At 38.3% G+C, this 27794-nt stretch overlaps 1 protein-coding gene across 4 annotated transcripts in view; it reads right to left on the bottom strand.

The window, feature by feature from the left end:
- AKT3 (AKT serine/threonine kinase 3) overlaps positions 1-27794 on the bottom strand; it is a 395398-nt gene that overhangs the window by 193815 nt on the left and 173789 nt on the right. For all 4 annotated transcript variants that reach the window (XM_060307050.1, XM_060307115.2, XM_060307149.2 and 1 more), the window contains one exon: positions 26012-26123. In XM_060307050.1, coding sequence (XP_060163033.1) covers positions 26012-26123 — 112 coding nt within the window. The remainder of the gene's footprint in view (positions 1-26011; positions 26124-27794) is intronic.

Here is a 27794-nt window from a genome sequence, read left to right as displayed (position 1 = left end):
GTAGCTATTCCAGTGCATGTGAAGTGGTATCTCACTGCGACTTTGATTTTTGTTTTCCTGAAGCTAATGATGTTGAGCACCTTCTCATGTGCTCATGGGCTATTTGTATATCTTCTTTGGAGAAATTTCTATTCAAATCCTTTGCCCATTTTTTAATTGTGTGATTTGTCTTTTGTATTGAGTTGTAAGATTTCTTTGTATATTCTGGATACAAGTCCCTTATAACGTATATGATTTGCAAATGTTTTCTCCCATACTATGGGTTGTCTTTTCACTTTCTTGATAGTGTCTTTTAAAGGATAAAAGTTTTAATTTTGATGATTCCAAATTACCTATTTTTGTTTCTTCTCTTGCTTGTGCTTTTTGTATCATACCTAGGAAATCACTGCCTAATCCAAGATTATTAACATTTACATCTATGTTTTCTTCTGAGTGTTTTATAGTTTTAGCTCTGACATTTAGGTTTTTGATCAATTTTTAGTTAATTGCTGTATACAGTGTGAGGTATAGGTCTAAATTCATTTTTTTGCATGTGAACATCCAGTTATCCCAAGACCATTTGTTGAAACATTGTTCTTTGCCATTGAATGGCCTTGGCACCCCTGACAATAATCAATTGACCACAGAGATATGGGTTTGTTTCTGGACTCTCCATTCTATTCCATTATCTGTCTATATACTATCCTTATGTCAGTACAATACTGTCTTGATTATAGTAGCTTTGTAGTGGGTTTTGAAATTGGGAATTGTAAGTACTTGAACTTTGTTCTTCTTTTTCAAGACTTTCCGTCCATTCCAGGACCCTTTTATTTGTTATTGTTAGAATTCTAGGGTCAGATTGTTAATTTCTGGGGGGAAAGAGCAGTTCAAATTTTGATAGGGATTTTATTGAATCAGTAGGTCTACTAGGGGAGTATTGCCATCTTAACACTAAGTCTTCCAATCCGTGAATGTGAGGTGCCTTTCCACTTATTTAGATCTTCTTTAATTTCACTCAACAATGTTTTGTGTAGTTTTCAGTGTACAAGTCTTGTATGTCATTTGTTAAATTTATTCCTAAGTATATTATCCTTTTGATGCTATTGTAAATGGAACTGTTTTCTTAATTTCATTTTTGAATTATTCATTGTAAGTGAATAGAAATACAATTGATTTTTGTATATGATCTTGTATTGTAACCTTGTTGAGTCCCTGTATTAGGTCTAATAGTTTTGTGCAGCGGGTGGGGGTTCCTTAGGATTTTCTACACACAGGATTATTTCATCTGCAAATAGAAAAGTTTTACTTCTTTTCCAATGTAGATTCATTTTATTTCTTTCCTTTGCCTAATAGCCCTGTCCAGAACCTCCAGAACAATATAGAATAGAATTGGTGAGAGATGACATTCTTGCATTGTTCCTGATTTTAGGGGGAAGAATTTCTGTCTTTCACCATTAAGTACGGTGTTAGCTGTGGGTTTTTCGTAGATGCCTTATATCAGGTTGAAGATGTTTCTTTCTATTTCTAGTTTGAGTGTTTTTATCATGAAGGGATGTTAAATTTTGCCCAATGCTTTTTATGCAGCTACTGAGATGATAATGTGGTTTTTGTCCTTTATTCTATTGATGTGGTATACTTAACTTAATTGAGCCTTAATATTAAATCAATGTTGCATTTCTGGAATAAAACCCACTTGCTCATGCTGTTTAAAAAAAAAAGGCTTAGCTGTAGGGGGTGGGTCTAGGCGGGGGCAGGGCCTAGGCTTAGGTGGGCGGAAGAGGCCCTGGGGGGATGGTGGTGGGGTGGGGCCTAGGCCCCCAGAGGGGCCTTGGGGTGACCCCTCCCCCAGCCCCTTCCATCCCCTCCCCCAGCTGTCCCTCAGGGACACCAGTCCCTTCTTGCCTCTACTTCTCCTCCCTCTCTCCCATGCCCCCAGGCCCCACATGGCCAGAGGGGGCCTTGGAGGGCAGAGGATCAGGTGCTGGACCTCACCAGGCTCCCTGGGCCTGAGTGGGTGTGGGAAATGCTGGTTGTGTTCCCTTCTGATCCTCCGATCCCGAGAAGGTCTCCCTCCATTCCCGCTGATCTCTTCACCATGGGTAGGCCCCTCCCGAGCGTGGGAACCCCTCCCCTCCCCCAGCCACCCCTCAGGGGCACCAGTCCCCATCTAGCCTCTACTTTTCCTCCCCCTCCCTCCCATACCCCCAGGACCAATGCAGCCAGAGCGGCCCTCAGAGGTCAGAAGATCAAGCCCTGGACCTCAGCAGACTCCCTAGGCCCAAGTGGGCAGGGGAAACACTGGCCATGTTCCCTTCCAATCCTCTGATCCCTTGAGAGTCTCTCCCTGTCCCTGTTGGTCCTCTCTCTGTGAGTGGGCCCCTCCAGGCGTGGGAACTCTTCCCCTCCCCCAGCCACCCCTCAGGGGCACCGGTCCTGTCTGGCCTCCACTTATCCTCCCCCCTCCCTCCCCCAACGTCCTACCCCATCGCTCGGGGGTTCCTCCCATCCCCTCAGGTGTGCAAGCTCCCCCATCAGTGCCTGGTAGGTGCCCTAGTTGTGAGGAGAGGAGAGCTCCACGTCCTCCTACTCTGCCATATTGAACCCGCCTGTATCTGTGGTTTTGCATCCTCAGATTCAACCAACTAAGCATTGTGTAGCGCTGGAGAATGCATTTATTGAAAAAAAAATCCACATATAAATGGAATAGTGCAGTTCGAACCATATTGTTCAAAGATCAGCTGTAATTTGTAATGGCTCTTTTGAATTTTGTTTTTGACTAAATGATTACTAAGAGGTATGTTATTCAATTTCCAAATACCTGCAGCTTTTCTGGTTTTCTTATTCACTTGATTTCTAATCAATCATTTTTTAATCCAGGATTATAAACCAGGATACAATTAATCCTGTTTAATTAACCATATGTATTTGAAAACTGTTTATTCTGCCAATTTTGGGTGTAGTAGTCTGTAAATATCAATTACATCATGGTGGTAGTATAATTCTATGTCTTTGTTGATTTTTTGTCTAGTTGCTCTTATTGAAAAAATTTTTTAATTTCCAAATATGATGGTGGGATTGTCTGTTTTTCTCTTTTTAATCATTACTGTATGCATACATATTAATAATTGTATATCATCTAGATCAATCGACCCTTTTATCATAGCTGTCTTACTAGTTTCTAGTAATATTTTATTTTGAAATCTCATATAATATAGCAAATCTCCTTTTTATGCTTAATGAATGCATGATACAACCTAGCTCTCTTTATATTTAAAGTACATCTCTTACAGAGAGTATTTAGGTAAACCTTGCATTTTCATCAATTCTGAAATTCTCTGCCTTTTAACTGCAGTGTTAAATACATTAATACTTAATACAATTATTTATATGGTTGCACAAGAGTCCACTGTTTTATTTTTTTCTGCTTGTCTCCTCTTCTTATTTTCCTCTTTGCCTTTCTGGTTTTGTTTTATTATTTTATACTTTTTTCAGGATTCCAGTTTGGTTTTCCTTCAGGGTTTTCAGCCATCTTATTCTGTATTATTTTAAAATATACTCTTAACTTACATAGAGTTCACTTATATAATGTAAAACAGATTCATTAATGTTTTATGATTCTATTTCTTTTCATATTATCTTGGTGATCATCATACATTTCCTTTCCTTTTAGAATTTATCCTTGAAATTATAACATTCATCCCTGACTTAGCAAAGTCTAATATATCAGTACTTCTAACTCTTCCCAGAAAACACAGTGAGGTCTCTAGAAATGAACTCCATTTTCCCATTGACCTCAATTTATGCTATTATTTCAGATTTGTTTTATTCTTTATATAATCAAACCATAAAATATATTATTATTGTTCATAAGATCAATACTCATTTGGCTTTATCAACTTATTTACTATTTTAACTGTTTTTCATTTATTCTTACATCTTTCCTCCCATTTGGAATGATTTTTATTCTGTCTGAAGAAGGATTTCCTTTACAGCAGGCCTGCTGGTAACAAACTGTATCAGTAATCTTTGCTCTGCACTTTAAAATTACTTTAAAAATATAAATATGCATTGTGAACTGAATACCTCAGTAAAGCTAATTAGCATTCATTACATCACATAGGTACCATTTTTTTGTTCTTTGCATCCTCCCTATCTGGCCACCACCTGTTTGTCCTCCATATCTATGTGTTTCTGTTTTGTTTTTAGATTCCACATATAACTGAAATCATATGGTATTTGTCTCTGTCTGCCTTATTCACTTAGTATAATACTCTTTTAGGTTCATCCATTTTGTCACGTCAAGATTTCATTCTTTTTTCCATTGTATATGCATACCACATCTTTGTTATCCATTCATCTATGGATGCACAATAAGGTTGCTTCCATAGCTTGGCTACTTTAAATAATACTGCAATGAACACAAGGGTGTATACATCTTTTCAAATTAGTGTTTTCATTTTCTTAAGAAAAATAACTAGAAGTAAACTTGCTAGATTGGATGGTAGTACTATTTTTAATTTTTGAGGACCCTCCATACTGTTTTCCATAGTGGCTGCACCAATTTACATTCCTGCCAACAGTGTGCAAGGGTTCCCTTTTCCCCACATCCTCATCAGCACTTGTTATTTCTTATCTTTCTGATAATTTCCATTCTAACAGGTGTGAGGTGATATCTCATTGTGGTTTTGATTTCCATTTTGAGCATCTTTTCATGGGTCTGCTGGCCATCTGTATGTCTTCCTTGGAAAAATGTCTATTCAGATCCTATGCTTATTTTTTATTCAGATTGTTTTCCTGATATTGAACTGTGTGAGAGTTCTTTATGTGTTTTGAATATTAACCATTTATTGGATATATAATTTGCAAATATCTTCTCCCATTTAGTAAGTTGCCTTTTTGTTTTGTTAATGGTTCTCTTCACTGTGTAGAAGCTTTTGTTTGATATATTCTCATTTATTTACTTCTGCTTTTGTTTTTCTTGCCTGGGAAGACCTATCAAAAAAATATTGCTAAGACTGATGTCAAAGAGCATACTGAGGGCTTCCCTGGTGGTGCAGTGGTTGGGAGTCCACCTGCCAATGCAGGGGACACAGGTTTGAGCTCTGGTCCAGGAGGATCCCATGGAGCAACTAGGCCTGTGTGCCACAGCTGCTGAGCCTGCGCTCTGGAGCCCGCGAGCCACAGCTGCTGGGCCCGTGTGCCACAACTACTGAGGCCCGTGTGCCTGGAGCCCATGCTCTGCAACAGGAGAGGCCGCTGCAGTGAGAGGCCTGTGCACCGCAATGAAGAGTAGCCCCTGCTCGCCGCAGCTGGAGGAAGCCCGCATGCAGCAACGAAGACCCAATGCAGCCATAAGTAAATTAATAAATAAATAAATAATTTTTTTTATAAAAAGAGCATATTGATTATGTTTTCTTTTAGGAGTTTTGTGCTTTCAGGTCTCACATTTAAGTCTTGAATTCATTTTGAGATTATTTTGTATATAGTTTAAGAAAGTAGTTCAGTTTCATTCTTTTGCATGAAGCAGCCAGTTTTCCCAACACCATTTATTTAAGCATTTCTTCCTCTTCAATTTTTTTAGAATAGCTTAACAAGTATAGATATTAGCTCTTCTTTAAATGTTTGGTAGAATTCACCTGAAAAGCTGCCTGGCCTGAACTTTTGTTTGTTGGAAGGTTTTGGTTTTTTTTTAACTGATTCAATTTCAATTACTGGTAACTGGTCTGTTCATATACTCTATTTCTTCCTCATTCAGTCTTGGGAGATTGTACATTTCTAGTAATTTATCCATTACTTTTAGGTTGTCCAATTTACTGGTGTATAATTGTTCACAGTATTCTTTCATGATCCTTTCTTTACTGTGGTTTTGGTTGTAATGTCTCCTCTTTCATTTCAGATTTTATTTATTTTGGCCCTTTTCTCTTTTTCTCGATGAGTCTGTCTAAAGGATTTTCAATTTTGCTTACTTTTTCAAAGAACCAGCTTTTAGTTTCATTGATCTTTTCTATTATTTTTTCAGTCTCTATTTTATTAATTTCTACTCTGGCCTTTATTATTTCTTTCTTTCTACTAATTCAGGGTTTTGTTTATTCTTTATTCTTCTATTCCTAGTTTTCTTAGGTGAAAGGTTAGGGTGCTTATTTGAGATTTCTCTTGTTTCCTGAGGTAGGCATGTATTAATACAAGTTGCCCTCTTAGAGCTGCTTTTGCTGTATCCCACTGATTTTGAATCATTGTGTTTCCATTTTCATTTGGCTCAAAGTATTCTTTTATTTCCTCTATGATTTCTTTAGTGACCCACTGATTATTTAGTATCATATTGTTTAGCTGCCATATGTCCACATAGGTGATTTCTAGTCTCATACCTTCATAGTCGGAAAAGATGCTTGATATAATTTCAATCCTTAAATTTGTTGAGACCTGTTTTGTGGCCTAGCATGTGATATATCCCGGAGAGTCTTTCATGTGCACTTGAAAAGAATGTGTATTCTGCTGGGTTTAGATGGAATATCCTTTCTCTCTTTCTCTGTATGTGTGTGTGTGTGTGTGTGTGTGTGTGTGTGTGTGTGTGTGTGTGTATTATCTGGTCTAATGTGAAATTTAAGGCCAGTATTGCCTTACTAATTTTTCTGTTTGGATGATCTGTCCATTGATGTAAGTGGGATGTTAAAAGTCCCCTATTATTGTGTTATTGTCAATATCTCCCTTTAATATTTGCTTTATGTATTTAGATGCTCCTATGTTGGGTGCATATATATTTACAATTTTTATATGTTCTTCTTGATCCCTTTATCATCATGTATATCCTTCGTTGTCTCTTGCTAAAGTCTTTGCTTTAAACTCTATATATTGGCATTTTGTATTTACTGGCATTTTATTTATTGCTTTCTGGTTGTTTTTGTGGTTATTTTTTGTTCCTTTCTTCTTTTGTTCTCTTCCCTAGTGACATGATGACTAGCTTTAGTATCATATTTGCATTATATTAACATTGTATGTGATCATTTTAAGTTGATGATCACTTAACTTCAAACACATTCTAACAATCCACCCCCATACACACATTTAATGTTTTAGACATATTTTACATCATTTTGTTTTGTGTGTCCCTTAACTACTTATTGTAGCTATAAATGATTTTACTACTTTTGTCTTTTAACCTTTCTATTAGCTTTAAAAGTGATTGATGGGCCCCCCGCGCTTGTCCAGGCGGCCGGAGCCGAGAGGCGCATCCCGGCCGGGAGAGGAGGAGGACCACGAGTTGCTCGAAAGGGACCAACTCGCAAAGTGCCCAGGAGAAAGGGCAGCGGACGCGCGGCCGACAGGGGTGGTGGCGCCCGGACCCCGCGTCGCGCCGGTCCCAGCGCCCCGGCCCCTACGGCCCGCGGCATGGCCCGGGGCTTGGCGCTGCCGTTGCTGTGCGTCCCATCCGTCTGGGCGGCCGCCGCTCTCCTGCTCTGCGTGTCCGGGACCTCAGATACACCAGAAATACATCTACACGTGGAACAACTCCTACAGAACACCTACTGAACGCTGGCAGAAGACCTCGGACCTCCCAAAAGGCAAGAAACTCCCCACGTACCTGGGTAGGGCAAAAGAAAAAAAAGAAAAAACAGAGACAAAAGAATAGGGACGGCACCTGCACCAGTGGGAGGGAGCTGTGAAGGAGGAAAAGTTTCCACACACTAGGAAGCCCCTTCGCGGGTGGAGACTGCAGGGGGCGGAGGGGGGAGCTTCGGAGGCGCGGAGGAGTGCACAGCAACGGGTGCGGAGGGCAAAGCGGGGAGATTCCCGCACAGAGGATCGGTGCCGACCGGCACTCAACAGCCCGAGAGGCTTGTCTGCTCACCGGCCGGGGCGGGCGGGGCTGCGAGCTGAGGCCGGAGCGCAGGGAGAGGACTGGGGTTGGCGGCTTGAACATAGCCTGAAGGGGTTAGTGCACCACGGCTAGCTGGGAGGGAGTCCGGGGAAAAGTCTGCACCTGCCGAAGAGGCAAGAGACTTTTTCTCCCCTCTTTGTTTCCTGGTGCGTGAGGAGAGGGGTTTAAGAACGCTGCTTAAAGGAGCTCCAGAGACGGGCGCGAGCCGCGGCTAAAAGCGCGAACCCCAGAGACGGGCGCGAGCCGCGGCTAAAAGCGCGGACCCCAGAGACGGGCGCGAGCCGCGGCTGAAAGCGCGAACCCCAGAGACGGGCGAGAGCCGCGGCTGAAAGCGCGGACCCCAGAGACGGGCGGGAGACGATAAGGCTGCTGCTGCCGCCACCGAGGGGCCTGTGTGCGAGCACAGGTCACTCTCCACACCCCTCTTCCGCGAAGCCTGTGCAGCCCGCCACTGCCAGGTTCCCAGGATCCAGGGACAACTTCCCCGGGAGAACGCACAGCGGGCCTCAGGCTGGTGCAAAGTCACGCCGGCCTTTGCCGCCACAGGCCCGCCCCGCACGCCGTGCCCCTCCCGCCCCGCCGGCCTGAGTGCGCCAGAGCCCCCGAATCAGCGGCTCTTTTAACCCCGTCCTGTCTGAGCAAAAAACAGACGCTGTCCAGCGACCTACACGCAGTGGCAGGGCCAAATCCAAAGCTGAGCCCCTGGAAGCTGTGAGAACAAAGAAGAGAAAGGGAAATCTCTCCCAGCAGCCTCAGAAGCAGTGGATTAAAGCTCCACAATCAACTTGATATACCCTCCATTTGTGGAATACCTGAATAGACAACCAATCATCCCAAATTAAGGAAGTGGACTTTAGGAGCAAGATCTATGATTTTTTCCCCTTTTCCTCTTTTTGTGAATGTATATGTGTATACTTCTGTGTGAGATCTTGTCTGTATAGTCTTGCTTCCACCATTTGTACTAGGGTTCTATCCGTCCATGGTTTTTTTAAAAATTTTTTTTCTTAATAATCAATTTTAATTTTAATAACGTTATTATAGTTTACCTTCGTTCTTTCTTTCTTTCCTTCCTTCCTTCCCTCCTTTAGACAACGAATCATCCCAAATTGAGGAGGTGGTCTCTGACAGCAAGATTTATGATTTTTCCCCCTTTACCTCTTTTAGTGAGGGTGTATGTGTATGCTTCTGTGTAAGATTTTGTCTGTATAGCTTTGCTTCCAACATTTGTCCTAAGGTTCTATCCGTCCCTTTTTTTTTTTTCTAAGTAAGAATTTTTTAATTCAATAATTTTATTATACTTTATTTTATTTTTACTGTATCTTCTTTCTTTCTGTCTTTTTTCCTTCTTTCCCTCCTTCCTTCCTTCCTCCCTCCCTCCCTTCCTCCTTTCTTTCCTTCTTTCCTTCTTTGCTTCTTTCTTTCTTTCTTCCTTCCTTCCCTCCTTTCCTTCTTTCTTTCCTCATACTTCTACTAATTCCCTCTACTTTTTCTCCCTTTTATTCTGAGCCGTGTGGATGAAAAGCTCTTGGTGCTCCAGCCAGGAGTCAGGGCTCTGCCTCTGCCAACTTCAGGACACTGGTCAACAAGAGACCTCCCAGCTCCACATAATATCAAATGGCGAAAATCTCCCAGAGACCTACATCTTAACACCAACACCCAGCTTCACTCAACGACCAGCAAGCCACAGTGCTGCACAACCTATGCCAAACAACTAGCAAGACAGGAACACAACCCCACCCATTAGCAGAGAGGCTGCCTAAAATAATAATAAGGTGACAGACACCCCAAACACACCACCAGACGTGAATCCGCCCACTAGAGAGACAAGATCCAGCCTCATCCACCACAACACAGGCACTAGTCCCCTCCACCAGGAAACCTACACAACCCACTGAACCAACCTTAGCCACTGGGGACAGACATCAAAAACAGCAGGAACTACGAACCTGCAGCCTGCAAAAAAGGAGACCCCAAACACAGTAAGATAAGCAAAATGAGAAGACAGAAAAACACACAGCAGATAAAGGAGCAAGATAAAAATGCACCAAACCTAACAAATGAAGAGGAAATAGGCAGCTTACCTGAAAAAGAATTCAGAATAATGATAGTAAGGATGATCCGAAATCTTGGAGATAGAATGGACAATAGAATGGACAAAATGCAAGCATCAGTTAACAAGGACCTAGAAGAACTAAAGATGAAACAAGCAACGATGAACAACACAATAAATGAAATTAAAAGTACTCTAGATGAGATCAATAGCAGAATAACTGAGGCAGAAGAACGGATAAGTGACCTGGAAGATAAAATAGTGGAAATAACTACTGCACAGCAGAATAAAGAAAAAAGAATGAAAAGAACTGAGGACAGTCTCAGAGACCTCTGGGACAACATTAAACGCACGAACATTCGAATTATAGGGGTTCCAGAAGAAGAAGAGAAAAAGAAAGAGACTGAGAAGACATTTGAAGAGATTATAGTTGAAAACTTCCCTAATATGGGAAAGGAAATAGTTAATCAAGTCCAGGAAGCACAGAGAGTCCCATACAGGATAAATACAAGGAGAAATACGCCAAGACACATATTAATCAAACTGTCAAAAATTAAATACAAAGAAAGCATATTAAAAGCAGCAAGGGAAAAACAACAAATAACACATAAGGGAATCCCCATAAGGTTAACAGTTGATCTCTCAGCAGAAACCCTACAAGCCAGAAGGGAGTGGCAGGACATACTGAAAGTGATGAAGGAGAAAAACCTGCAGCCAAGACTACTCTACCCAGCAAGGATCTCATTCAGATTTGATGGAGAAATTAAAACCTTTACAGACAAGCAAAAGCTGAGAGAGTTCAGCACCACCAAACCAGCTTTACAACAAATGCTAAAGGATCTTCTCTAGGCAAGAAACACAAGAGAAGGAAAAGACCTATAATAACGAACCCAAAACAATTTAGAAAATGGGAATAGGAACATACATATCGATAATTACCTTAAATGTAAATGGATTAAATGCTCCCACCAAAAGACACAGATTAGCTGAATGGATACAAAAACAAGACCCATATATATGCTGTCTACAAGAGACCCACTTCAGACCTAGAGACACATACAGACTGAAAGTAAGGGGATGGAAAAAGATATTACATGCAAATGGAAACCAAAAGAAAGCTGGAGTAGCAATTCTCATATCACACAAAATAGACTTTAAAATAAGGACTATTAAAAGAGACAAAGAAGGACACTACATAATGATCAAGGGATCGATCCAAGAAGAAGATATAACAATTGTAAATATTTATGCACCCAACATAGGAGCACCTCAATACATAAGGCAAATACTAACAGCCATCAAAGGGGAAATCGACAGTAACACATTCATAGTAGGGGACTTAAACACTCCACTTTCACCTATGGACAGATCATCCAAAATGAAAATAAATAAGGAAACACAAGCTTTAAATGATACATTAAACAAGATGGACTTAATTGATATTTATAGGACACTCCATCCAAAAACAACAGAATACACATTTTTCTCAAGTGCTCATGGAACATTCTCCACGATAGATCATATCTTGGGTCACAAATCAAGCCTTGGTAAATTTAAGAAAATTGAAATTGTATCAAGTATCTTTTCTGACCACAATGCCATGAGACTAGATATCAATTACAGGAAAAGATCTGTAAAAAATACAAACACATGGAGGCTAAACAATACTCTACTTAATAATGAAGTGATCACTGAAGAAATCAAAGAGGAAATCAAAAAATACCTAGAAACAAATGACAATGGAGACAAAACGACCCAAAACTTGTGGGATGCAGCAAAAGCAGTTCTAAGGGGGAAGTTTATAGCAATACAAGCCCACCTTAAGAAGCAGGAAACATCTAGAATAAACAACCTAACCTTGCACCTCAAGCAATTAGAGAAAGAAGAACAAAAAAACCCCAAAGCTAGCAGAAGGAAAGAAATCATAAAAATCAGATCAGAAATAAATGAAAAAGAAATGAAGGAAACAATAGCAAAGATCAATAAAACTAAAAGCTGGTTCTTTGAGAAGATAAACAAAATAGATAAACCACTAGCCAGACTCATCAAGAAAAAAAGGGAGAAGACTCAAATCAATAGAATTAGAAATGAAAAAGGAGAGGTAACAACTGACACTGCAGAAATAAAAGAGATCATGAGAGATTACTACAAGCAACTCTATGCCAATAAAATGGACAATCTGGAAGAAATGGACAAATTCTTAGAAATGCACAACCTGCCAAGACTGAATCAGGAAGAAATAGAAAATATGAACAGACCAATCACAAGCACTGAAATTGAAACTGTGATTAAAAATCTTCCAACAAAGAAAAGCCCAGGACCAGATGGCTTCACAGGCGAATTCTATCAAACATTTAGAGAAGAGCTAACACCTATCCTTCTCAAACTCTTCCAAAATATAGCAGAGGGAGGAACACTCCCAAACTCCTTCTACGAGGCCACCATCACCTTGATACCAAAACCAGACAAGGATGTCACAAAGAAAGAAAACTACAGGCCAATATCACTGATGAACATAGATGCAAAAATCCTCAACAAAATACTAGCAAACAGAATCCAACAGCACATTAAAAGGATCATACACCATGATCAAGTGGGGTTTAATCCAGGAATGCAAGGATTCTTCAATATACGCAAATCTATCAATGTGATAAACCATATTAACAAATTGAAGAAAAAAAACCACATGATCATCTCAATAGATGCAGAGAAAACTTTTGACAAAATTCAACACCTATTTATGATAAAAACCCTGCAGAAAGTAGGCATAGAGGGAACTTTCCTCAACATAATACAGGTCATATATGACAAGCCCATAGCAAACATCATCCTCAATGGTGAAAAACTGAAAGCATTTCCACTAAGATCAGGAACAAGACAAGGTTGCCCACTCTCACCACTATTATTCAACATAGTTTTGGAAGTTTTAGCCACAGCAATCAGAGAAGAAAAGGAAATAAAAGGAATCCAAATCGGAAAAGAAGAAGTAAAGCTGTCACTGTTTGCAGATGACATGATCCTATACATAGAGAATCCTAAAGATGCTACCAGAAAACTACTAGAGCTAATCAATGAATTTGGTAAAGTGGCAGGATACAAAATTAATGCACAGAAATCTCTGGCATTCCTATATACTAATGATGAAAAATCTGAAAGTGAAATCAAGAAAACACTCCCATTTACCATTGCAACAAAAAGAATAAAATATCTAGGAATAAACCTACCTAAGGAGACAAACGACCTGTATGCAGAAAATTATAAGATACTGATGAAAGAAATTAAAATTGATACAAATAGATGGAGAGATATACCATGTTCTTGGATTGGAAGAATCAACATTGTGAAAATGACTCTACTACCCAAAGCAATCTATAGATTCAATGCAATCCCTATCAAACTACCACTGGCATTTTTCACAGAACTAGAACAAAAAATTTTGCAATTTGTATGGAAACACAAAAGACCCCGAATAGCCATAGCAATCTTGAGAATGAAAAAAGGAACTGGGGGAATCAGGCTCCCTGACTTCAGACTATACTACAAAGCTACAGTTATCAAGATGGTATGGTACTGGCACAAAAACAGAAAGATAGATCAATGGAACAGGATAGAAAGCCCAGAGATAAACCCATGCACATATGGACACCTTATCTTTGATAAAGGTGGCAGGAATGTACAGTGGAGAAAGGACAGCCTCTTCAATAAGTGGTGCTGGGAAAACTGGACAGGTACATGTAAAAGTATGAGATTAGATCACTCCCTAACACCATACACAAAAATAAGCTCAAAATGAATTAAAGACCTAAATATAAGGCAAGAAACTATCAAACTCTTAGAGGAAAACATAGGCAGAACACTCTATGACATAAATCACAGCAAGATCCTTTCTGACCCACCTCCTACAGTAATGGAAATAAAAACAAAAATAAACAAATGGGACCTAATGAAACTTCAAAGCTTTTGCACAGCAAAGGAAACCATAAACAAGACCAAAAGACAACCCTCAGAATGGGAGAAAATATTTGCAAATGAAGTAACCGACAAAGGATTAATCTCCAAAATTTACAAGCAGCTCATGCAGCTCAATAACAAAAAAACAAACAACTGAATCCAAAAATGGGCAGAAGACCTAAATAGACATTTCTCCAAAGAAGATATACAGACTGCCAACAAACACATGAAAGAATGCTCAACATCATTAATCATTAGAGAAATGCAAATCAAAACTACAATGAGATATCATCTCACACCAGTCAGAATGGCCATCATCAAAAAATCTAGAAACAATAAATGCTGGAGAGGGTGTGGAGAAAAGGGAACACTCTTGCACTGCTGGTGGGAATGTGAATTGGTTCAGCCACTATGGAGAACAGTATGGAGGTTCCTCAAAAAGCTACAAATAGAACTACCATATGACCCAGCAATCCCACTACTGGGCATATACCCTGAGAAAACCGAAATTCAAAAAGAGTCATGTACCAAAATGTTCATTGCAGCTCTATTTACAATAGCCCGGAGATGGAAACAACCTAAGTGCCCATCATCGGATGAATGGATAAAGAAGATGTGGCACATATATACAATGGAATATTACTCAGCCATAAAAAGAAACGAAATTGAGCTATTTGTAATGAGGTGGATAGACCTAGAGTCTGTCATACAGAGTGAAGTAAGTCAGAAAGAAAAAGACAAATACCGTATGCTAACACATATATATGGAATTTAAGAAAAAAAAATGTCATGAAGAACCTAGGGGTAAGGCAGAAATAAAGACGCAGACCTCCTAGAGAACGGACTTGAGGTTATGGGGAGGGGGAAGGTGAGCTGTGACTGGGCGAGAGAGAGTCATGGACATATACACACTAACAAACGTAGTAAGGTAGATAGGTAGTTGGAAGCAGCCGCATTGCACAGGGATATTGGCTTGGTGCTTTGTGACAGCCTGGAGGGGTGGGATAGGGAGGGTGGGAGGGAGGGAGATGCAAGAGGGAAGAGATATGGGGATATATGTATATGTATAACTGAGTCACTTTGTTATAAAGCAGAAACTAACACACCATTGTAAAGCAATTATACCCCAATAAAGATGTTAAAAAAAAAAAAGTGATTGATGTACCATCATTACTATATATTTGCCTGGTTACTAATGAGATGTTTCCTTTATTAATTTTCATATTTTCTAGTTGTGGTCTTTTATTTCCCAGTCAGGGAAGTCCCTTTAACATTTCTTGTATAACTGGTTTGGTGCTGCTCAACTCTTCTAGATTTTGTCTATAAAACTATTTCTCTCTCCATCAAATCTGAATGACAGCATTGCTAGGTAGAGCATTCTTGATTGTAGGATTTTTTTCCTTTCATCACTTTAAATATATCACGACACTCCCTTCAGGCCTGCAAAAGTTTCTACTGAAAAATCAGCTCATAGTCTTAAGGACGTTCCCTTGTACATAACTACTTGCTTTTCCCTTGCTACTTTCAAGATTCTCTTTCTTTAAATTTTGCCATTTTAATTACAGTATGTATTGGTATGAATCTCTTTAGGTTCATTTTATTTTGGCCTCTATGTCTCCTGGACCAGATGTCTGTTTCCTTTTCCAGGTTAAAGAAGTTTTTAGCTATTATTTATTCAAATAAGTTCTCTCTTCTCTCTCTCTCTTCTTCTGGGATCTCTTATAATGTGAATGTTAGTATGTCTGATGTTGTCCCCAGGTCTCTTAAACTAACTTTATTTTTTAAAATTCCTTTTTCTTTTTTCAGTTCATCTTGTGTGATTTCCACTACTCTCTGTCTTCCAGTTCACTGATCTTTCCATCTATCATCTAATCTACTATTGATTCCTTCTAGTGTATTTTTTATTTCAGCTATTGTATTCTTCAGTTTTCTCTGGTTGTTCTTTACATTTTCTAACTCTTTGTTAAACTTCTCACTGTGTTCATCCTTTTTTCTCCTGAGTATGTTGAGCATCTTTATGATCATTACCTTGAACTCTTTATCCAGTAAATTGCTTTCCTCTACTTCACTTAGTTCTTCTAGGGTTTTATCTTGTTCCTTTGTTTGGAATATATTTCTCTGCTACCTCACTTTGCATAATTCTCTGTTTTTATTTCTATGTATTAGGTAGGTTGGTTACATTTCCCAGTTTAGAGAAATGGACTTATGTAGGAATCATCATATGGGGCTTAGCAGCACACCTCCCTCTGGTCACCAGAGCTATATGGTGCCTCCATGTGGGCTGTATGGGCCTTCTCTTGTGGCAGGGCTGACCACCATAGGCACAGTGGTAGGGGGTGTTGACCCCCGAGTTGGTTGGATAACAGGCCCTGACATGTGGAGGCTGCCAGCCTACTAGTGGGTGGGGCTGGGTCCCAGTACAGCTGGCTTCATGGTCCAGGAGGTGCTGAGGCTAGTTCTTATCTTCTGGTGGTCAAGGCCAGGTTCTGGGGTCACCAGCTTCAGGGCCCAGGGTATTTGGGTGCTACCCGGTTGGTGGGATAGCTAGGTCATGTCCCAAGCCAGCTGTTTGTGGGTTCTGGGAGGTCCCAGTGATGCTACTGGCCTGCTAGTAGGTTGACTGTGGTGCCTGAGGGCTCCCAAGGCTGATCCAGACCCACTGGTGTGTGGGGCCCTGGGGCTGGTGGGCAGAGCCAGGACCTGTTGGGTTCCATGCTGGTGCTTCCTGGCTGATGGGTGGGCAAGCTACCAGTGCTGATAATCTAGAGGGAAAACTTCAAAATGCTGCTTACCAGCACCAGTGTCCTTTTGGTAGAAGGAGCTCTCCAAAATGGCTGCTGCCAGCATCTATATCCCTAGGGGGAGTCATAGTTGCCTTCTGCCTCTCTGGGAGGCTCAAGGTCATCAAGCAAGTGGGTCTGACTCAGGCTCCCTTCAAATTACTGCCTCTGTGGCCTCTGCATTGGGAGATTTTACATGAGCCCTTTAAGAGCAAGTCTGTTTCCTACAGTCCTCCAGCTCTCCCATATGTGAGTCTTGCTCACTTTCAAAGCCAGACATTCTGGGTGCTCCTCTTCCTGGTGCAGGATCCCTGTGCTGGGGAGCGTGAGGTAAGGCTTGGACCTCTCACCCTTTGGGGAGAACCTCTGCAACTGTCTCCACTCCTCCTACCCATTTTTATACCTTTAGTTTTGAAAAATCTCTCCTGCTAGTCTTCAGGTTGTTCTCATCTGTAAACAGTTGCAATTCTGATGTGCCTGTGGGAGGAGTAGAGCTCAACGTCTCCCTTCTCCACCATGCTGGCCATACCTCTTAAATTGTTATCAATATTTGACTGAAATTATTAAAATATTCAACTGAAATATTTTCATTTTACTTTTATTTCTGGAAAATATTTTAGGTCATTAGCACTTATTTTCCTTCAGCACATTAACTCTGACTATCATTCCATTCTATACATTCCATGTCAGTGGTTTCTGTTGATCTCTTACCTCTTGATCTCATTGTTGCTCCTCTGAAGGCAAAGTATCTTTTATCTCTATGTGCTTTGTTGATTTGCCCACTTTCTTTTGTTTTCAAAAGTCTAACAAAACTAGGTGGGTTTTCCTTCTATTTTTTCACCATAAGATTTATAGGACTTCTTGAATAAGTGATTTGATATCTTTTTAGACATTTTATAAAGTTTTCAGCCATTATCTCTTCAAATACTTTCTGCCCCATTCTTTCACCCTTATTTTTTGAGGCTCCAAATGTGTGTTATGTAAGCCCATCTCACTGCATTCCCTTTATCTTACATTTGGCTCTTATTTATCTTTATTTTCTATCCTTCTATCTTTTCATTTTTCAACTGGATATTATTAGAACCATATCTTTGAGTTCACTAACTTTCCCTAATGCTAGGCCAAATTTATTACTAAAACCTCCCACTAACACTAAGAACTTTAAATATCTTATTTTTAATTTTATAATTCTCATTTTATTCATTATTTTATAATTTCTAGCTCTATGCTGAATTTCTCAGCCTTAACTTTTATTTCCTTGAACATACTAATACATATTTATTTTAATCTGCCTGATAACTCCATTATCTGGAGCCCCTATGAATCTGACTCTGTTGTCTATTTTGTTTTTGTGGTTTTGGCCACACTGTCTTGAATATTTGTATACTTGTTTTTTTTTAATGAGTATTGAACAATGTACATGAAAAAGGAAATAGTTTGAGGCCTAATAAGATATAATCTTCTTTTAGAGATTTGCTTAGCAGGCTTGTAGGAGACTCGCAAAAGGGGATTATGTTAACCAAATTTAAGGAATGAGATAATTTAATGCTAGACTTCAATCCTTAAAAGGTAAGTCTAAATCCAGTTTACATTTTATTCTAGGGTATAGTCCTTTAGAAAGCCAACCTAAAATATAGTCATTTACCATGTCTCCTTTTGGTAGGCCCCAGATTCCAAAATTTGATTCACAGATCTGACAGTTACTCCAAATCTTAACATCTCAGACATGTCTTCTAGAATTGGCAGATACCCCTAGAGAAAGAGTGGGCTCACTTTTCTGGGTTTCTTTCTTCCAGAGTGTTTTGACCCATAATTCTTCACAGCCTTATTGGCTCTTGGATGTCACCTCCCCCCAACCCTTTTTGTGAAAATTCTGTCCAGCTTTTCTAGTAAGTTCTTAGCTGGACTACTAACCAAAATTACCTAATTCACCATGAGTGAACAACACAGATGTGTGTGTGTGTGTGTGTGTGTGTGTGTGTGTGTGTATATATATAAAAGAATATTGGGCCCAAGTATTTCACTAACTGAAAGAAGGTATCCAATTTTCTAATTCTTATGTAATGTTGGAAAATGCAATCAATTTAGAAAACAGAACAGAGACCCCTATGAAAACGTATTCATCTTAAAGTATATATCACTTATACAAAAACTAAATAATTTTCATAAGCTAATCATTTATGTGAAACAAGTATTTAATTAAAATATCTAATATATGAGTGCTGCTAAAGCTCAAATAAGACATGGAGTAGGGAGGACTTACAGTGATAGGGGAAGCCTATTGGTATTGTGAATAAGTATCACAAGATGTTACAGGTAAAATATAACAAGTATGTATTGAGTACAGTGGTGTCTAAGAAAAACAATGGAAAGTTTGGGATGGGGATCAAAAGAAAAAGGTGATTTATAAATGGAAATGTACAATGAGTTGGTACAGGAAGAGAATGTGAGGAACAGACAGACAAAGGAAGGTATTCCTTTCATAGGGGCAAAAAAAGCCAGAAAGAGCTCCAGGTGATGTGAGAACCCACTATTAGTATTTGGTAAACTACAGGTAAATAAATATAGCTATAACACAAGGGGCATGTATGTGTGAACATGCAATTGGGGGTGTGAGTGTAGTGGGGCATGGTGGTGACAAAGTGATTAGTTATAAGAAAAGAAAATGACTTGTTTCATAATGTCAATGTTCCTGTATGACATAATAAAGTATATTAAAAAAATCATATTTAACAGTGAATATTTTGAAGTGCATTTATTAAAATTGGAGAAAAAAGTATTCTGCTGTCATGAAAATTATTAAATATTGCTTAGAAACACAGAGAAATAATAGACAATATGATCAGAAAGGAAGAGACAAAACTGGTGTTACCTGAAGATGCTATGTCAACAAAAGAATAAATGTTTTGAGTTACATAATAAACAGAAACCAACAGCTTTCGTTCTAGACACAAGAAATAAGAAAAAATAATGACAAACATCCTAATCACAAAAGCAATAAAAATATGAAATAGCTACAAATTAGCTCGCTGTTTCAAACAGAGAGAAAACTCTACCAAAGTATTTAAGTAAATATAAACAGCATGTACTCTAGTGTAATGCTAAATATTATAAATGTATCAATGTTTTCCAAATTAATTTATAAGTTTAAGGCAGTTCATTTAAAATACTAATAAAGGGCTTCCCTGGTGGCGCAGTGGTTGAGAGTCCACCTATCGATGCAGGGGACACGGGTTCGAGCCCCAGTCTGGGAAGATCCCACATGCCACGGAGCGGCTAGGACCGTGGGCCATGGCCACTGAGCCTGCGCGTCCAGAGCCTGTGCTCCACAACGGGAGAGGCCACAACAGTGAGAGGCCAGCGTACTGCCAGAATAAAATAAAATAAAATACTAATAAAGATTTTCTTTAGACCTTAAAAAAATAACCTGAAGAATGCACTGGAGACATCAGAAAAATGGCAGAATAGGAAGCCCTAGATCCTCCTTCCCCCCAAAGAGACACTGACTCAATAACAATACATAGATTAATTTCCTTTGTGAGAAATCCAAAAATCAGTTAAGAGGCTCCTGTATCCCAAGTAAGCAGCCTCTCCCTCAGGGGATAAAGAGAAGAGTTCAGTGTGCATCCAATAGTCTGGTTTTTCGGGAACTGCCCATGGGACTGGGTTCTGTCTCATCTGACTTGGAGCACTGATGGGACCTGGCATAATCTAGAAGCCTAGGTAGTGCTGAGAACAAAACAGAGCTAGGGGACTTGCAGTGGCTCCAGAGAATCTGCAGTACTGGAGACAAGCACTAGAAGGAGTAAGAGATTATGAGCTCCTGAAAAAAGAAACCCGCAAGTCTTTCTAACTGGAGATTTACATGCACCAATCCAGAGAAGTCACATCCACAGACAATGCTGAAGAGTTCACTAGAATCTGTAGCTGGAATCTGTAGAATCTTTCCTTGCACAAAGCCAATTTCTAAAGATGGGAGAGGTGGCTGTTTTTACAAGTGTGCAGATCCCAACACAAACTTACAAGACAAATGAAGAAACAGGGAAACATGACCCAATTAAGAGAATTAAATAATTCTCTAGAAACAGACCCTACAGACAAAGAGGTATATCAATGATCTCACAAAGAATTCAAAATAACTGTAAGAGAGATGCTCAATGACCTCAGTACAATGATACTTGAACAATATGAGAATATCACCAGAGAGAGAATATATATTTTTAAATTGAAGGTTAAGAATACAATAACTGAATTGAAAAATTAAACAGACAGGTTCAACAGCAGTCATGATCAAGTAGAAGAAAGAATCAGCAAACTCAAAAACATGTCATTTGAAACTATCCAGGTAAAGAAGCAACAAGAAAAAAGAATGAAAAGGAGTGAAGAAAGCCTAAGGGACATATGAGGTACCATCAAATGGACCATTAAATGCATTACGGGAGTCCCAGAAGGAGAAGAAAGGGAAAAGGGGGCAGAAAGCTTATTTGGAAAAATAATAGCTGAAAACTTCCCAAATATGTGAAAGGAAGGGGACATGCAGATTCAACTAGGATGAACCAAAAAAAAAGTCTACACTAAGACACATTATAATGAAATTGTCAAAAGTCAAACACAAAGAGGGACTCTTTAAAGAAGCAAGAGAAAAGCTACTCATCACCTACAAGGGAGTCTCCATAAGACTATCAGTGGATTTCTCAGCAGAAACATTGCAGGTCTGAAGACAGTGAAATGATATATTTAAAGTGTTTAAAGGCAAAAACTGCCAACCAAGAATAAATAATTGTCAAAACTTTCTCCTTCAAAAATAAAGGAGAAATAAAGACTTTCCCAGGTAAACAAAAGCTGAGGGTGTTCATCACTACTAGACCTGCCTTACAAGAAATGCTGAAGGGAGTCCTTCAAATTGAAACAAAAGGACACTAGACAGAAACACAAAAAGATATTTAAAATACATAACATCGGAATACTGTAACAATGGTATGTAAGTCACTTAATTCTCGTACAGAAGTTAAAAGACAAAAGTATTTAAAAAACTGGGCTTCCCTGGTGGTGCAGTGGTTGAGAGTCCGCCTGCCGATGCAGGGGACACGGGTTCGTGACATACCGCGGAGCGGCTGGGCCCATGAGCCATGGCCGCTGAGCCTGCGCGTCCGGAGCCTGTGCTCCGCAACAGGAGAGGTCATAGCAGTGAGAGGCCCATATACCGCAAAAAAAGAAAAACAAAATAGTATTTAAAAAACTATAAATATAGAAACATGTTAATGGATACTCAATATAAAAAGATGTGATTATGACACCAAGAACATAAAGTATGAGGATTTAAGTAAAAGAGTAGAGGTCTGTATGCAACTGAAGTTAAGTTATTAACATTTTAAAATAGATTGTTATAACTTTAAGATATTTTATATCAGCTCTAGGGTAACTACAAAGAAAATACCTATAAGAAATACACAAGAGAAAATGAGAAAGAAATCAAAGCATGTTAATACAAAAACATCAATGAAACACAAAGGAAGATGACAGGAGAGGAAAAGAGGCACCAAAAAAAAAAAAAAAAAAAACGAAACAAGTCAAACAGAAAACAATTTAAAAAATGGCAAATCCCCATCAGTAATTACCTTAAAAAGGTAAATGGATTTAACTCAATAAAAAGATACAGAGTGGCTGAGTGAATAAACAAAGATCCCATGATATGCTAAAGATACTCAATTTAGATATTAGGATATACATAGGTTAAAGTACAAGAACGGAAGAAGATATTAAATAATGATAAACAAAATAGAGCAGGGTAACCATACTTTCACCAGACAAAATAGACTTTATATCAAAAACTGTCACAAGAGACAAAGAGTGACATTATATAACGATAAGATGGTCAATTCACCAGGGAGATATAACAATTATAAATATGTGTGAACTCAACAAGACAGCAATATATGAAACAAACACTAACAAAACTGGAGAAGTGACAGCATTACAATAATAGGAGATTTCAAAACGCCTCTTTTAATAACAGATAGAATATCCAGACATAAGATCAATGTGGAAACAGAACTTGAACAATGCTATATAGATCAAAGTGCTCTAACAGACATATACAGAACATTCCACCCAACAGCAGCAAAATAAACATTCTTCTTAAGTGCACACTCTCCAAGATAGATAACATGTTTGGTCATAAAAAAGTCTTAACAAAGTTAAGAAGACTGAAATCATACCAAGTATCTTTTTTGACCACAGTGAGATAGAACTAGAAATCAATACCAGAAAGAAAAGTGGAAAATCTGCAAATATGTGCATATTACACACTACTGAACAACCAATGAATTCAAGAAGAAATCAAGAGAAATAAAAAAATCTTGAGACAAATGAAAACAAAAATACCATATACCAAAACTTACGGGTTGCAGCAAAAGTGGTACTAAGATGGAAGTTTTTTGGCTATAAATGTCTACATTAAAAAAGAGCAAAGACCTCAAATAAGCAACCTAACTTTATACATACACACTAAGCCTACAGTTAGCAGAAGGAAGAAAATAGTAAACATTAGACCAGAAACACACAAAAGAGAGAATAGAAATATTCAATGAAAGTAACAGTTGGGTTGCTGAAAAGATCAACAAAATTGACAAAGCTTTAGCTAAACTAAGAAAAAAAGGAGAGAAGACTCAAATAAAATCAGAAGTGGAAGAAGAGACATTAAAACTGATACTACAGAAATAAAAAGGATTATAAGAGATTACTATAAACAAATAACCTGCTTTTTAAAATGGCCAAAAGACTTGAATAGTTATTTCTTCAAAGAAGATATACAAATGATCACAGTTATATGAAAAGATGCTCAACATCATTAATCAACATGGGAATGCAAGTCAAAACCACATGAGACATCATGTCACACCTGTTAGAATGGCCTCTATAAGACTGTGAGAATGTGGAGAAATTGGAACCCTTGTGCACTGCTGATGGGAATATAAAATGGCGCAGCCACTATGGAAAATACTATGGAAGCTCCTCAAAAGATTAATTAACACAGGAGTTTGGGATTAACAGGTACAAACTACTATATGTAAAATACATAACCAACAAGGACATACTGTATAGCACAGGGAACTACACTCAATATTTTATAATAACCTATAAGGGAAATGAATCTGAAAAAAAAATAGATTTATATGTATAACTGAATCACTTTGCTGTATACCTGAAACTAACACAACACTGTAAATCAATTATACTTCAATTAAAAATTTTTTTTAATTAAAAAATTTAAAAATAAAACTATCCTAAGATCCAGCAATCCACTTCCAGGTATTTATCCCAAAGAATTGAAATCAGGATCTCGAAGAGATATTTGTACTCCCCCGTTCACTGCAGTATTATTCAAAATAGCTAAGTGATGCAAACAACCTAAATGTTCATTGATGGTTGAATGGATAAAGAAAATATGGTATGAACATATAATGGAACACTATAATCTTAAAAAAAAGAAGGAAATCCTGTCATATGCTACAACATGGACGTTATGCTAAGTGAAATGAAACAATCACAGAAAGACAAATATTGTATGCTTCCACTTATATGAGCTATCTATAAGGTGAGGTAGTCAAACTCATAGAAGCAGAAAGTAGAATGGTGGTTGACAGGGGTGGGAAAGGGAAATGGGGAGTTGCCATTCAGTGGTATGGAGGTTCAGCCATGCAAGATGAAAAAGATATAGAGATCTGCTCTACAGTAATGTGCATATAGTTCATAATACTATACCATAACTTAAAAATTTGTTATGTAGATTTCATGTTATGTTTTTTAATCAAAACTTTTAAAGAATGTACTAAAAAAGCTGAGACTATTTTGAAAAACTAGTAATAATTATTAAGATATGGCTTAAGTCTAGCTTTGCCAACATAAATGAAAAAAGTAATGTTTCAATGGGATGTTATAAACCCACTAAGAATAATATTTTCAAAGACTATATACTGACATGGGAAAAGTTCTGTTCATTCAGCCAGTTAACAAATACTATGTCAGACCTTGGACTGCGTGCTAAATATAAAATAATGAGCAAGGAAGATATGATACTTGCTAGTCAAGAATCTTACAGTCAAATGAGAAAGGCAAACAAAGATTACAGTGGAGATATACTTGATACAAAGGATACAAGGAGATAACTAAGTATATAGCAAGGGAGTCCTACCTCTTCTATAAGAGTCAGAGAATGTTTTGTAGGAAATGTGACATTTTAAGCTCTGATCTGAAAGATACATGGTAACTAGCCCAACAATGGTTATGGGTGGAGACATAAGCAAACTGAGGACCCAGCACATAGAAATGGCCAGGGAAGACAAGGGTGTGTGGGGAGGGAGGACATACCAAATTTTATGTATACCAAAGACCTAAATACATCTGCACAGAGTAAGACTGGAAGAATATAAAAGAAAATATTATCAGTCCCTAACTCTGGTTGTAGAATTAGAATTCTGAGTAAATTTTCATTTTTTTCTATTTTTCTTCTTTTCTATATTTCCTGAAGTAATTAATCATACATTACTGTTTACTATTTATTGATGAAAAGAGTATTATTAAAATAATACTTTACTATTTACTACATTTGGGGAAGAGGTTGTTTTTGTTTTAAATCTTAGACAAGTCTCTTAGGACCTAATTTATTCATTTGGAAAATAAGGCTAATAACATATAACTTCACAAAGTTTCTGATTTGGATCATATATGATAACGTGTAGAAAAGTGATTTTGTGGTTGTTGGACCTAACTCAGTATCAGAGCCACCAGATAAAAGGTATTAAGACAGAATTGGAGGACAGTAGATCAGGAGGATGAAATGTGGGCCTGATGAAGTTGGTGTGCTAGTTACTAACATTTTGCCACCCCGCCTCTTTAGCAGTGATGATAGTCAATGCCAATCAAGCCCGATTTTTTTTTTTCCTCACTGAGCTTAGACCCAATCTCAGAATCCTTCTCAGCATAACTGAGACAAGTGACTCCAGGAAGTCACTTGCATAATGGCACACTACTTGAAACCTTTTGCCATCACCAGCCTTAGAATTCCAAATATGAACACAATCACATAATTTTTAAAAGGTAGCTTGGTGATTAAAATGTCCTCTTTAATTTACATTTTAACTTTTAAATGCTCTATTTTCTGTTAAAAAGTACATCTTATAGCACTTCTAGAGGTTTTGATTTAGTATTTTTGTAAGCCTGTCATTTATCTGTTATACCAGAAACAGAATAATTAGGGGACTATAGCATTTTACAAGTATATTTACAGATATTTACAAATGGTCAAGTCAGATACATATACACCTTTTGACTGATTGTCACTTTTTCACAAAATGGAAAAAATGAGTTTCTTACCTTTCCTCTGGAGTGTCTACATGAAATGTTCTCTCTATAACAGTGGTCCACTGGAGACATCTGATAATAAATGTGTTTGGCTTTGGTCGTTCTGTTTTCATTAACTGGCATTCTAGAAATAAAATAAAATGTCTCTTTGAATATACTTATACTTAAACCAAGAAGTAAACAGTTGAGAAGTACAGAGTTCTATTCTAAACAAACCACTGCAACCTTACCGATTTCTATGGATCTCCACTCAAGGCTGTTTGTTCATAACCTAATTTCAGTATTCCTTTCCAATCCATCACCCATTCTGGTCACATGCTCTATTAACCAGTCAAATTGGACTATTAAACTTTCCTTAAATACATCTTGCTCTTTCCTCTATCTATACCTTTGATCCAGCTAATACTACTATTTGGAATGTTTTCCATTTATTTTACCCCTAACCATATGTAATCCCCAACAGCCAAAAGAATACCTGTCCTTCAAGTCCAGATCAAATTCTACTCCTTCCATGAAGCTTTTTATAACAACCTGGTCCTAGACTGACAATTCCCCAAGCTATATTCTCATAACATTCTCACTACATTCTCCACTCTACATTCTCATTATTTATTATTGTACCCCTCATTTTTCACTTAGCATAGAGTATCTTATATTACTATTTATCATTTTTAAGAAGGTATCCTTATCCCTACCTAGATTATAAGCCTTTGACAGTACGCACCCCCTAAAACTCTTAGTAATCTATAGTACCTAGAGCCAGTCAGTCAGAAGTGATAAATTCTGTCAGCAATTATCTATATCTAGGAAGACTTCAAAGAAAAGGAACATAGCATAGTGGCTAAAAGTATGGATTTCAACACTACTGTGCCTGGATTCAACTTTTTTTCCTACCATTAACGATGCAAGCTTAGACAAGTCAATTAATTTCTCTGGTCTTCAAGTATTAAATGGGAAGCAGTAAGAGTACCTACATCAGAAAATTGATGTAGGGATTAATAATACATAATTGTAGTACTTAGCATGGTGTGTGACACAGAGTAAGTTTTCAATAAATGTTAGCTGCTATTATTAGGTGTACACCTGAGCTACACTCCAAAGGATATCTGGTATTGGACAACAAGAGAAAATAGGATAGGGCTGTCTGCTGACACTGCAACAGACAGTGTTGTTGAGGAAATGCACTGCACTCTCTCTCTTTAGGGGCTTTTGTCTAGTTGTGCCTTCTGCCAGGTATTCTTCCCCTCACACAACCCCACAGTTAACTCCTCACCTCCTTCAAGTCTTAAATCAATTCTAATCTTCACATTGAAGCCTACCTCAACCATGCCACTCAGTAATGAAATCTGCATCCTTTACCCAGGACACCCCAACTCCTCTTACCTGCTTTACTGTTTATTTCCCATAGCATGTTTTCATCTTTGTGCATATGAGATGACTAACTTAATATCTTTTTTATTTACTGTTTCTTCAACTAGAATATAAGCTCTACTAATATATTGTTAGCACTGAGAACTAACATATAGCACTCAATAAGCATTTTCCAAGTGAGTGAATTCTGACAGTAATAATCCAACAACAAGGTAATTTTGATGATACAGGAAAGAGGAGAAAATTTCTGGAGCAACTTTCTTATATAGTCAAAAAGGGATAGGATTCACTAAACAAGTAGACGGCTGGCTATAATCAGGAGTATAGAGAATTTAGTGATGCAACAGGAGAGAAGATAGGGTAAAGGAGCCCAGAGCTGGTAGAAATTATTTGCTCATTGCTTCTACTTTTCCAAGGAATTAGC

The sequence above is a fragment of the Globicephala melas genome, chromosome 1 (assembly GCF_963455315.2).
Source record: "Globicephala melas chromosome 1, mGloMel1.2, whole genome shotgun sequence".
NCBI lineage: Eukaryota > Metazoa > Chordata > Mammalia > Artiodactyla > Delphinidae > Globicephala > Globicephala melas.
Note: the sequence above shows the minus strand (reverse complement) of the source record. Positions and strands in the feature narration are given on the sequence as shown.